The 14480-nt window shown below is 39.0% G+C and overlaps 1 protein-coding gene across 1 annotated transcript in view; it reads left to right on the forward strand.

Annotated features, from left to right (window-relative positions):
- ptar1 (protein prenyltransferase alpha subunit repeat containing 1) overlaps window positions 1–4522 on the forward strand; it is a 10888-nt gene extending 6366 nt beyond the window's left edge. The window contains exon 7 of the mRNA XM_035658354.1: window positions 1356–4522. Coding sequence (XP_035514247.1) covers window positions 1356–1740 — 385 coding nt within the window. The 3' untranslated portion in view covers window positions 1741–4522. The remainder of the gene's footprint in view (window positions 1–1355) is intronic.
- The last annotated feature ends 9958 nt before the right edge of the window (window positions 4523–14480 follow it).

Below are 14480 nucleotides of genomic sequence, written 5' to 3' on the forward strand. Positions count from 1 at the left end.
TAACTAGCTGTCCACACTCTGGACCAACTCGGCTGTGAACACTGCAAGAAGACACTGTAGTAAAGTTAACATTGTACAAACAGTTTTACAATATTTATTTTCTGTGGCAGCAAACGCAACACACAGCCTTTCAGGAATTATTATTTTTAGAGCAAGGCCACTTTGATTAATAATATTTTATTGGAGCATAGTGGCCAAAATGTAGGGCACCAAGGCCAAAACTAAAAACCAAAAAAAAAAAAAAAACATTTGCTCAACCTTAAAATAGCAGTAGAAATGCAACATTAATGTAAAAACATCATATATAAAAGTAAAACACTAACAGGGAACATTTTACTGCACTATGACTTCTAGATCCCAGTGTGTGAGGGGTAGTTAGATCTTATTATTATTCTACAATGCAGAATTTATACAGCAGTATTTTCTGTGGCAGCACACACTAACTATTCTACTGCAACCTGAGCTCATCTACACACTTCCTGTCTGACTGAAGTAACCAAACTACCCCTCTGTCAACGTTACACCAAAGATGCTCACAGTGTTAACTTTCTGATTGTCTCTGTGGGAGCCTTGTGTATACTGTCAATGAACAAAGTGCTACTGTTGATGTCCACACGCCGGGCCCTCCACGGCATTGGCAATTTGGCCGTGGTATAATTCCTACCCTGCTATTATACTGCAACCTTAGTTTATCTACAGACTTCATGGCTGATTAACTTAAAGTAACTACCCCTCACACATTATGAAATACTCATACACACCCATCACTCCAATGCTTTTATTTGAACTAATCACTGAACTGCCTTCTTCAGGCACCGTAAGGCAGGTTTCCAGAGTGAAACTCTTGTATTCAGTGCCAGAAAAATGACAGAACAGATCAGAACTAAGGGCCAAATCATCAGAGATGTTCATTCCATCTGTTTCCCAAGCATCAATGTATACTGTTTTGTTCATTGGTCACATGACCTTAATGTCTGATACCTTAGTGGACCCTTTGCAGTTGAACTTAATGTCCAAGGTGTGACAGTGGCTGTGGCTAAACACTAATATTCTGGTTACTCTGGGACAGTCAAGAGCTGTTAGGCTTTTCTGGCTCAATATGTTTTGTCCTGAATAACAGCTAAAAAAGGTTAATAGTCAGAGATGAGATATGATGAGACTTGCTCTTCCTCTTTAATCTGGGTAAATGGAGTGTTGTGATCAACTTCATGTTATTAGATAATAACATGAAAACTTTTTCTTAACATAAAAAAATGGGAAAATTGGTAATATGAAAGCTAGTGTCTACTTCCAGGGAAATTGTACAGTACATGTCAATATTAAAGGTGATGGATGTATGTTTCCATACCTTCCAGGCGGCATGTCTTCTACTTGTGGCACCACTGGAGGAGGGAACAGCAGCACCACTGCAGCAACAACGGAGGCAGCGAGTCTGTCCACCTTAACGACAGCGAGCCGGGCCCGCAGAAGGACAGCGCTCAGAGCTGCACAGGCCGGGGGGAGAGTGTGAATGGACAGAGGCAGGCTGGTGAAGCTATGGAGGTAGACGGGGCGTCCTTGCCAAACCCACATGACAGCAAGCGACTGAAGAGAGGAGTCCTGCTGCCAGACCCCCCCGCCCTCCCCTCGGAGCACAGCTTTGTGAGCGGTATCCTGGACAACTGCTGTAACCCCGAGCAGAGACGTTTTGCCCTGGCATATAGGAAGTGGTTAGACACTGTCATTGGTCAGCAGCCTTGAGAGAACAGTTATCCCCATCCTTTCTCAATATTGAAGTTGCCTTTAGACACAGATTTAGGATCAGCTTGCCTACCTGTAGTGCTGACTTTAACTTCTAGTACTTCAGATGCAGTGATGACTTTAGAAACCAGTCATGGGGCAGCCTGGTTACTGTCCCATCCTCCTGACAGTGAGTGAGAGGATGGGGTCTCTAGTCCGTTCTTCCTTGGAAACATCTGGATTCCCTCGAGCTTCACCTGAGCCAGCACCCCTTCAGAATGGAAATCTGCGCACATAGAGCCGATTGGCTCTGTGTGTGTGTCAGTAGATTCTATTCTTATTTCAGGTGTCTCAATGCCTCAGGTCAAATTTCCACATCTTTGTTTTTTGTTTTTTTTCTTCATTGCCACTTTGGCGTTTGCCTGCATATCATTTCTGTTTCAGCAAAGAAACTTAACGAATCTGCCACAGGAGAAGAAATAATGTCTTTGCAGAGGTGAGAGCAGAGCCGAATTTACACCCAGTCTGACTCGCTAAAAATCACAATAGTTGGACCTGATTGTATGAAATGCCAAAAACGCCAATATTATGAGATAATCATATGGATAACATAATGATGAAATAATTGAATAATATGTTAAAACAATTCAATTAATTATAAAACTTTACTTCATTACTCTTATTTTCATAGAAAGACTCTCAAAGTCTGTTTAATCAATTGATTGGCTGAAAGCTAATGGGGTGGCTACAGCTCTCATGAAAAATGCCATTATGAAATTAAAATAAGGCATTTTAATACAGCTATAATGTAAGGAAAATGAACTTTAATTCAAAAATTGTTACAAGTGATTAAATATAATTTGTCATAATATGTTAAGTTTAAAGAATTTACACTGTTCGTATGTTTCACGACGTCCAGTAAAAAGTACTGGCCTTTTTGGAGTTAAATAAACCCTCTGATTATATGTCCTTCTGACAAAACTGAAAGACTTTTTTTCGGCTTCACGCTCACTCTTCTTTAGATGAATGTGTTCAAATTCACTCAATCTCACTTGTTGCAATGGCACTTTTTAAGCACAGTCAGACTCCTGTTTTTCTTTGAGGTTCCTTAGATTTCCATTCTGAAGGTGGTAACATTTATTTACCGTGTCATTCTTTCTTTTCTTCTGTTACTCCTTGTTTGCTGTTCCTGGTGGATTTCTACTCTCTAATATCACTGGTGAATATAGTCAGTAAGTCCTAACTATGTAGCTAAGTTACAGTAGCTTGCAACAGAAAGCCAAAAAGCTAGTTGTTTTACCAAGTGAAACGTTAGTCATAGCTAACTTGCAAGTCTTACCTTCTGCCAACCCGAAGCATTGAATATATAAGCGGAGAAATGTTAGCTTTACCCGTTTAGCGGTACTGATGTTTGACTTTGAAGGACAGAGTGCTAGGGAGTTTCCCTGACATTTACTGGTGCTACATGTTGCCGTTACTACAACTACTTCATCTGTTACAGGGATGTAGTGTGCAACAGGTCAGAAAACTGAACAGCACTTTGGACTATTTGATGATAATAGGCAATCATTGTTTTGTGGGATATCATTGCTAAATGACAATATTACATTTTTATTTTTTGAAATACTGTCTTTTATTTTGCACCAGGCTAGTTAACAGTAGCTGTTCTACGTCACTACCTTGTATAAAAATAGACATGACATCAAAAAGTCAAAATCTACATTATGTCTTTGTGTTAATTAAGAATTTATAGCATACTCTAAACACAGTTCAACCCTTCAGTAATGTAGAAGGTGAAAATGATAGCTTTTCCCGCTACATTGTCTCATCGATATATATTGATAAGGGAAGAATGGTATTCTTAAATTAACACATCTGAGGTCACCTGTATTCCAGATAGTTGCCTAGAAAATATAATGGATTGCACTTTGAATAGGATCCATCTTTTTATTTCCCAATGATGTTATAGGTCATTGTTACTAGTTGTTTAGCTCTGTCAATGGCATATCGGTACACAAGTGAACAAATACATGAATTTACACAGAGGACATTGTTGTTCCATCAGTGCAGCCATGGACACATTAGCATTCACTACATGTACTATGTGGTCACAAATGTGGCACAAGCATTTGCATCCCAGTGGCCCCCTGATGCAGTTTGGATGCCTTCACATCTGTATAGAAAGATTTGATTGGATTTCCTACGTTCTTCTTAAAGACAAAATGGCGGATTTTAGGAGAAAAAGAAAATGCTGCATTTGGTTTCAGTGGCCACAGTGTGCACAGGCTGGCTAGTCAAAATTGCCTAGCTCCCTATTGATTGTCTCCATGTGCTTCCATTTAACCCGTACCATATTGTACTTAGCTTCTCTTAGAAACATACAATGTAAGTGTTATGGAGTAAGATGCTTTATCACCTCAAATCACTGTGTACATGATCATAGATAATCTTGAAACTAGTATTTTTGAGCCATGTATTCTTTAGGTTTGTTCATCAAGAATGGGTGCATATCAGAACTGTATGGTGAGCATATTTTAACATCCTTGCAGACCTAGAACACAAACTTTGAATACAAGACTATCTATGCAGAAATGTTTTTTAAAGGTTCAACAAGCTTTTAAAAAGAATAATGTAGCTTCTGTTTTTCTAATTTATTCTTAAGTTGGAGGGTATGTCTTTAATGAATAACCCCTAGCATCTCATTAATTTTCTATTTATTTATAGGGTTAAAGTATTTTACCTTCATTTTCAGTGTTTTGTCATCTGCATACCAAGAAAATAAAGCTCATCCGGGATAAATGTTTTTTTTACCTGTTGTTTATTTTGAGTCTGAGTCTTGCATGTGTGGCTGTCTGGATCACTTGATGAACTACTGCACTGATGCATAAAACTTCCAGAACTGAAGACTTGAGGTACCCTCCATCAGAACTGCTTGTCGGATGGCTTTGGAAACCCCCCTCTCTCCACATCCTTCCAATGTCAGAATTAGGATTGGGATTGGGTGGGTTAATTCCTATACCTTCCTGAAGCCAACAATCCCACCTTCACACCCACCTCACGATTGTCCAGCTGCGCAAAGATGAGAAAGGAGCCAGGATTTTAGCTTCTCTCTCAGCTTGTTTCTTCATTTTTTACTTTGCGACTTGGTCGGACTGCGTGTCGAACAAACCAGTTCTTTTCTAGCACAACCCAGCCCATAGTATAGACTGATTAGTAGGTATAACGAGGAATAGTGCAAATATTGTTACAAAATGAAATGGTCTTTATTTAATGTATTTGTTCTCAGTTTAAGCATCACCCTCTTGAAGACTGGGTTATTCTCTCTGCAACTGTACTACACTGTCACTTTGATCTTCTATCCCCAACAGGATAGCCTTTGAGGATGTTATTAGCTTATGAGATAATGTCTCAGGAATCACTGATATAATTTTTTCAACAAGCTGTTGATCCTCAGGCTTTGTAAATGTGTATAATTATATGGACTTCAATGTGGTCTAAAACTAGAGAAAAACATGAAAGATGGTCATGTAAAATGGTTACATGAATGCCAAAAAATCTGTAAATATACAAATAGACTATTATGATTTATTTATTCATCCTCAACTCAGTATGCATAATGAAATGCGATTTAATCATCCTTGTTTTTACAGTGACTGGAGCTAGATTTCTTATCAGATGCGGAGGCCGGCTTGGCTGAAGGTCAAGGGGGCAACAGGCCTGCAGCAAACACAGGGGGCACTGAGAAACATGAGGAGTTTCTATTCTACAACTACACATACTGACATGTTTCAGACTAAATAATAAAATTAAAATTGTGATGTGATAAAACAGACAAATAATTGTGATAAGAGAGTACATTATCTGTATTTGTTAAACCAACTAAATTATCTCTATTTGTAAAAGATAAGGAAAAATAGTTATGTCCTATTTTTCAGGTTGTACATGATTATGAGTCTGAAATTGATATGGGCTGATCGGTGTATCTATAACAGAAGTTTTCTTTATAAAAGTTGCTATACCTGTATTTATTTGTAATATTTGCTTTTATGTTGGCACATTTTACTCATTTAGTGCTCAGAAAGTACATTATCTGTTATACTATACATAAACTTGTTTCAGCTGAGTCCAGGGCCCAACCCTAATAAATAAGTGGGGTTTTATTTAGCAGAATCTTATAAGAATGTGAAATAAATGTAAAAAAAAAAAAAAAAACTAACCCAAAACTCCAATCAAAGGCCAATACTTTATTTTAAGCTAAAAAGAATTTAATATGTTTCAGGTTGTATGTGATGTATTGTACGTGAGTCTCATTTGCATCATTTTGAATCATCTGGCCTTCCATATTTGTGAAACTTATCAACCCTGAAACGGATTAAAAGTGCTGCAAACTGCTCCAGCACCCGCCTCGAACGGTCCAACAGTGGACAGGCTATTTGTTGTGTCCTATAGTGATGTGGCGGTGGGAGGAAGGAGGGGCTGGGAGGCTGGTGAACACACACACACACACACACACACACTCACACAGACAGCAGCCGCTACAGGGAAGATGGAGGACGGTGTGGCAGCGGCGGAGCGGACCTCCAGCCTGCAGCAACATCACTGCTGAAAGCAGGTGAGTTCGCCTCCTGTTCGGTTCAAATAGCGCTCACTGCCCGCCGACACGTCCGACTCAACACGGTGATACGGAGCCGCAAACGGCTCTGTCGCGGCTGTGTTGTTATTGAGCTGCGCGGACGGCGTATTGTCGCTCGGTTCGTTGACTGTTTGAGGAGTGGCTACGGGAAAAGATAACGGCGCGTTTCAGAGGACATGCCACACCGGGCTTCAGATAGAGAGAAACGCAACACCGGCTGTTTGTACGAGGCTTTGTGCCGGGTTGAAGCGCGACCGCCCACCGGCTTGACATGAATGAAACGGCCCATAGAGGCCCTGTTGTTGGCAGGTGCAGAGTCCCAGCAGGGCTAAACCAAACCAGTCAACATTCTGGCCTGGTTGGGTCTTTTCTTGCTGCTTCCTGGGTTCTGTTTGCAGCAGCTCATGTGATGCAGAAGCCAGAATCAGACACATGTTCTGCAGAGGCAGCCTGTCTGTGTGGCCTGGTGTTGTTGACAGTGATGCTGCAGGTTAGATGCTGGTTGTGCAGTCTGTCTGGGCTGCAGCACCTCCATCCTACAGGGAAAAGCAGGTTCATCAAGTCCTGATAGAAACTATACTGTGAAACATTTCAGACTGTATATTCTTAATGGAAAGTCCAACTGGAATCACATTTAGTCTTCCTCTTTGCAGTCAAAATGTGTCAACATGTTTTAATGTATTGTTAAATGTTTTTTAAAGGTCTTGGGTAAATATCATATCATACTCTTTTTACTCTCAGCTGGAGGGGCGTGTCCCTGTCTGGGTTTGATTGACAGCAGCTGGCAGGCTGAGCCCCAACAGGGGGACAGAGACAAAGTGAACAAACTTGAGTTGTAGCTTACAAGTCATGGATGCACAGTGTGTTGTTAAGCCGGACACATACTTGCTTTTTAACCACGACATAATACAATGAATCAATATCGTGACAGGCGATAATGGCGTGTATATAATGCACGATAAGTCAGTAACGCTCATTATCGTGACGGGACACACGCAGCCAAAACATAAGCACAATAAGGAAACATCTTCGTACATTTGACAGCACATGCCCTGCAAATACAGAAACCACAGCCAAATACAGACAACAACATATTTCTGACTTTACATTCACAGAACGTGGCCACTGCACGTACCTCACAGGAGCATTGTGTCAGTGATTGTATGATTTCTGAGGAGATTTAGTCTTCATGACAGATTTTAATCTTTATTAAGCTATCCGCTTCACCCGTGTTGACAGAAGACCTGTAGCTTACATAACAGTCACATAGGCATTATTGGATGGTATAGGCTACTGCAGTGGTTCGCTTTTTCTAAAAGGACTCCTTTTTATGTCACTGAGTTAACTGACAACCCCTGACTAAGTGACATCATTTAGATGAATTTGGAGCAGATTATTTCCTGTGAATATTGTATTCAGAGATGAGTTTTCCCTGATATTTTTGAGAAACTCTTTCATACAATTCTGTCTGTATTGTGTTTCCTTTAACCATCATATCATACGTACATACAGCCAAATACATTGTTGTATTAGCTCTTTGGTTGTTTTATCTGTGTACTAATGCAGAACGAGGCTGTTTATCAGAGAGTGAAGACTGTGAATATAGCTTGTGTTCAGGTCTTTACCAAGCCCTTATCCTGCGAGATTTTTAAAAAATCTTCAAAAATAACAATGCTGAGATAAAGGCCTACTGTGTATAGATTTTTTGTTTTCTTATACTCTTTAAAATCAAGAAGGCCTCACGACCCCCCTGTGAAGCTTTGGTGACCCCTAGTGTCCTGACCCTCATACTGGGAACCACTGGGCCACTGTAAGCATTGTAATGATGAGACAACCTAAGCTTCAATGTTAAAAAAATTTCAGGGGGAGAAGATGTTTTTCTTGTGTGTAGCCTTTGTGTGTTTGTAAAGTAGTGACATTTAGTTTTATAATCACTAACTGGCAGTATTTGCCCAGAAGATTTCTCTGCTATTTCTGTGCACTTGGTCACTCCTACGTTCATAACAGGCTACAGTCTGTCTCTCAAGATTATTATCTCCGATTAACAGTACTGTTCCAATATTTTTTTCTTTAAAATTGACCTTAATTTTCAGTTTCTAAAATGCTGTACAAACCCTGTCTCTAAATCTCTGTGCTGTCAGTGAGGTAAGTGCACGCTGCAGAACAGGCTGCGCATTAAGCAGAGAGACACTACAGAACCAACTAATAGGGGCAAAAACAGTCTGAAAACAGTCCCTGTTGTTGTTAGTGCTGCTTGCAGCGTTTCTGTATTTGGCTGTGTTTTGTATTTGCAGCAGTTTTTCTAAATGTGTTGTCAAATTCATGAAGATTTTTTCAGAATTTGTTGAGTTTTCCTAAGTTGCAGTGTGTTGAGCTCTCAGCACCACTGTAGTTTACAGTCTGGGATCGCTCTGATCAATTAGGCCTGCACGACATGGTGAAAACATCATATTGCGATTATTTTGATAGATATTGTGATATCCATATGATTCACACATAGTGTGGCAATGATCTTTATTGCACCACAAAATACAATTTTTACTGCAAAAATCATGATAACTTGTTGGGGTCTGTAACATGTTTTCTTACATATGGAGAACAAGGTTTGTAGTCCGGGGTATCTCTGCAGCTCTACAGTACTTCATTATAATGCTGTTGGTAACATATTCTACCTTTTTGATTAAGGAAATGTAGATGGAATTGTAATTTCTGCGATTTGCATATAGGCCATATTGCGATTTGGATAATATTTTGAGTAACTGTGCAGCCCTATGATCAATATTTATTTATTACCTGCATCAGAAATCACGCCCTTTCTTGAGTTTTTGTTGAACGGAAACAAAATGCCTGCCTGTGGTAGGAGCCTGACGTTCCAGCTATATGTGTATATGGTTTAAATGAAAAACAAACAGTATTTCTGACCAGGTAATGCAAAGACAGTGGGTGGCATCATGCCTTTTGTTTTCAGATGTTTTCTCAGAGGAGAACATGGAGCAGATGTATGCTGTAGCAGACAAAAAAAATGTCCATCTGTGCTTGTTACTCAGTTTTACTAAGCCAATGACTGTGGTTGGTTATAGTAACAGCTAAATACTGAGCCCAGTATCAGTTTTGGTTCTCAGGCCTGGTCCTGGAATAGGGCCAGTGCAGCCTGCCTAGCTGTACCCTAATTGCACTGCACTGCCCAGCTGTCAGGTGACAGCCGGGGTGTGTCTGAGATTGGTGGCTACAGCTCAGCACTGATTCACAGAGGACATTTTGACATGTCACAGCAGAGTGACAAGAAAATGTAAATAAGAAAATGAAGGGGTCCTGGTACTGTGCATGCAGGCTCACTGTCACACTGTCTTACTGAGCCATCATTAATGTCATTAGTAACATGCACTTTTCCTATGTTGGCAAGTCAAAATGTCGGCTGTGAAAGAGGAGTATTCAGTGAACACTGGTACACCAGAGCCTGTGACTTGGCAAACCAGCTTATGAACTACACATCAACTACACACTGTATTTAAAACTGTAACAATACACACAGTAAGTAAGTAAAAGAAAAATCTGATCATAAATGATGTAATGATGATCTACACACTGAAATGAAAGTCTGACCCTGGTAATATGGAAGATAAATTGTATAGTTGCATTATTGGAAATCAGATGTGGAAGATAACTCAATCAGTGTGGTTAAAGCAGAAGGTTTTAGGCCAACAGGAACCAAGCTGCATATGAGGCCGGATACTGTTTTTGAGAAGCTCTCATGGTGAAGTTGTACATACAATCCACTATTTAGCTTAATAGAAAGAAAAAAAACATATTTAAAAAATGCAGGAAAGGCATTGGCATGTATGTGTCAATTAATACAAAAAAGTATTGTAAAGTGTTTACTGTCTGTGGTTTCATACCGAGCCTTATCACAGATTGTGTATGTATTTGCCATGCTGTTAGTCATTTATTGAGTGTGCCAGTCGGTGCTGTGAATGTAAAAGGTGTGGATACCACACCTGCACGGTACACAAGCTCTGTGCAGGTGTTACACTGCATTCTGTGACACAGATCAGGCGGGTTACTGGAAATATGTCAATACATTGCCATTGTACAGATTTTCTACCATCGTCCCATACTGTAATTTGGTAGTTGCAAAGATAAATTCCCACACACTATCTAGGGGTGCAAGAAAGTGTCTAAAAATATTTTATCGTGATATTTTGTATCTTTTCTCTCACTCTGTATCTTTTGACTATCCTGTTTTCTATTATTTTTTGTTAGAGACCAGATGTGAGTTCTACACATCTAGAGTGCAGCCTCAGTGCAAAGAGTCGTTTTCCTGTTTCTTATGGAAACATGTATAAAAATAATACATGATATAATTGATGTGTAACAATTAAAAACATTGTAGGGTGATTAATAACGATGTAGGATAATGATAGGAATGAAATATGGTGTTGTAGGGTTGTTAGGATGTAAATCATGTCGGACGTTAAGTTAGGAGTAACTCTTTTATATATGTTGCTTTCTCTTCTGAGATCCTCAGTGTTGCAGTTTGCTGCATTGTTGGATTGTTTTCATGTCCATCTAGTGGTCAGCAACATGCCGACATCTCCACTGCTGCCCACTAGCTTTAGTTTCCTCAGATTGTTTGTCTCAGGCCCTTTGTGTCTGTGTCAGTGGACAGTAGCTATGGCAGCCTGCAGCCAGCTACCTGCTCATACAGAAGGAAGATAAAATAAGTGGACATCTTGGCAGACCTGGAAAAGGAGCCCTTTGCCATTGGCAAATAGCATCTGTATTTGTTAAGGAAGGTTCCCGCTGGTGTGTGTACCAGTGAGCAGGGACTAGATTTCCCCTGAGAGGCCATCCAATCTGAGGTAAATGCATGAGGAAACGGTGACAGGCTGAATCCATCTGGTGATGTAAATTTCTGCCTCCTTGAGCATTAAAGACAGCCTGAGGCAAATACTTCACCTTTACAGCACAGTCATTGTCAGCTCTGAAGTAGTGCAGAGGCTGAACCACACCGAGAGAACATTTTCTTCGTGGTGTTCAAAGGTGTTTTGATTTTTTTGTTTGAAAATGAATATACCTAAGTCAGCATTGCTTTTGTGTGCAACACTTCCTGGAGACAATAACAGCTGATAAAGTGACAAGATGAATTTGATTGTAGGGATGCACAGATACTGATAACCAGTATCAGATCAGATACTGCACTCATGTACTCATAATTGTAATCCTAAAACTACTCCAATATCCAGCATCCCGTTGTCCTGGGGACATAGAAAATGTGTTTGGGATGGACGAAAGAGGAATTTGGGAATTTTATTGTCATTATTATTTTTTGCCTATCACTTGTAATGGATCAAAATGCACATCGATAGCATTAGTTATTTTTTCAGATAACCGGTGAGCATCTCCTCTCTGTCACTGTTGGCTCTGAGTTGGAACAAGCTCACAATTTGCCAAGACCCGAGTCTCACTCAGCTGCTGCCCGCTTCTCGTTATCCTTAGGTTGCATCTTATGTGAGTTACATTATGATGTGTTCAAGCTCTATTCAGTGAAAATCAGTATTGGATGAAGGTAAAGTATATCGTTCTCTTTATGTGTTCTAACGTAATCTTGTAAAGTGTTTGGTTAAAGTGTGTTGATGAAATAGATATTAGAGAGAATTGTGACCTGTTCAACTTCCTAACACTTGTTCTAAACAGTGTGTACATAATTAAAACTACGAAAGCCAAGAATTATTTTAATCAAAGCAAATACTTTAATAAAAATACAATAGTTTATTTTGAATGGTGTATTTTATGCAAATAACCACTGTAGATGACAATAACAAAGTAAAATGATAATATTCAGAAATGTGTACGGTTTACACTGACTTTGGGAGAGTTAGAATTATTTTTCAGGATGGTGGTTAAAAAAAGTTAGTCTTTCAAAGTCATTGTTAGAACTGTAATAGTGTTATTTAGTACACACTCTGTCAGCAAGTTCCCAAATGTAAGTGCTTGTAATTGATAAATTAGCATACATTTTCTTTCTTAGGAGAATGCTTCAGACTCAGCAGGCCTATAGTATACTGTATGGATATGTTTAATTTGTTTTTACTCTTGACTCACTATTGAGTACTAGAGATGTATACACATATACATCTTAATATGAAGTAGGGATGGGATGATATACCTTATTATCGTGTATTGCGATAAAAAACACTCAGATAAATGTATCGTGATGAATTTCCAATACGCTGATAATCATGAATATCCTCACATGGCTTGACTTGAAAAAGCTGTGTAGCTCGCCATTGTTGTGAGTATGGCTTTTTGCATTCGTGTTGGGGCTTTTTGCAGTTGGTTCAACACCTCTGGGCCACAGTAGAACACATCATACAAAGTCTGACAGGTCATGAAACACGAGCAGTCAGAGGGTCAGACTGAAATGTCAATACTAATCTCTCACTGCACATAAAGACATGCATAATATAGAGGTAGCCGATATGACGTCTGTCAAACAATCAATCATCAATCATCAATTGGTAATCCATCAACTTTTAGATGTTGCCACACCATTTATACCATGTTAACTATCGATTTAATACCTCCTCGTATATTAGATAATTGCGGGCAATATAGCCAATCCATAATCCGGCTAGTTTTATGGCAGTATTTGAATTTGAGTTTTGCATCAATGTGAAGTAGTTCTTTAATCAGCCAATTATTTAATTTGCTGCATTAGCTAAAAACAGACAGGCTGGTCTGGTTATGTTGTCCACTGACTAATTAGATTAAAATGACAGATGAGTGAAACCCCTTGTGCCAGCATATGTTGAGAGCAAAATTTAGTGAAACAGAAGCTAAGCTAAAATTGGGACAGGACTTTAGGTCTCCATACAGCCCATTGAATTTCTGTCAGCCTGTCTGCTCTGCTGTGTGGATGATTGTTATTACATTCACTGTTCAGCCTCCCACAGTTCCTGACTGCACTGATTGTCTAAATCACACTCTCTTCTAAACTTGACTTGTGTGAAACGGAGGGAAGACTTGGAAAATGCTGTGGGGCAAATCAGACGCCTCACCCCTATTTTGCATTTTGAATGTTTTATGGCCTCATGTTTTATTAATTAGAAATCCAGCCATGGGTAATACCAGGACATTCTGTGTACTGAAGCTACAGTGTATACAGTATTTCCGCCGCACTGCCCAGGTTTATTCAGCGTGATATAAAGCCGGTATCTGTAACAGGGGTGTAAAATATAGAAAAATATCATATCACAATCTTTTGTAATATTGTATGGATTCTCAAAAACAGTTTTTTTGTTGTTTAAAACCCCTTTATACTATCTACTATACTATACTCTTTATAATATGACATTTTCTTTAAATTAGATTATGTAATAACCGCAATATATTTTACCTCGTTTACAGTATCACAATATAATGCAGTATATTGAACTGTAACCCCAGTATCATGATACATATCGGATCACCAGATATGCGCATGGTTACATTCCACCACTGTTTCATGAGCATTACTGAATAGTAGGCCTTTGTATTGGCAAAAATCTGACATTACAATTCATTTTATGATACATGGGTCAGTACACTGTCAGTAAGGTGATGTATTGCAAACTCTTTTTGCTCAAATAAATTATAGTATAAAATAGTATAATAGTATAAAAAACACACCACCATATGCATACAATCTGAATTAAAGTTAATCTTTTTGTGCAATCAGAACAGTGGCATCTGCATTTGTAGTTATCACAGTCCCATAAACATCCAACATTGTTACCCTTAGTTTAGAACACTGCTATCGTGCATTTGGAGGTTTAAACACAAAAATCGATATGTTTTTGAGAACTGATACAATATCACAAAACAAAATATTGCAAAACGATATTTTCTTACACCCCTACTGAATACTGGATATCTTTATCTGCAACAATAAACTGATGCATATAATTTAATCATCCTTTTTAATTTAATCTGCATTTTGGGATACTGAAAAGATTTTGTTTAATGAAGAAGACCTGTAGAGGACGACCCCACGCCTAGGTTTGCCTAGGGTCCCAGATTATAAGACAAAAGCATCTGCAACAACTCTGCTCTGTTTGTTACAAATTTCAAACATAATTTCTATCATTTC

Source organism: Morone saxatilis, unplaced genomic scaffold, assembly GCF_004916995.1.
Source record: "Morone saxatilis isolate NCDOM2014 unplaced genomic scaffold, NCSU_SB_2.0 Contig16, whole genome shotgun sequence".
Taxonomy (NCBI): domain Eukaryota; kingdom Metazoa; phylum Chordata; class Actinopteri; family Moronidae; genus Morone; species Morone saxatilis.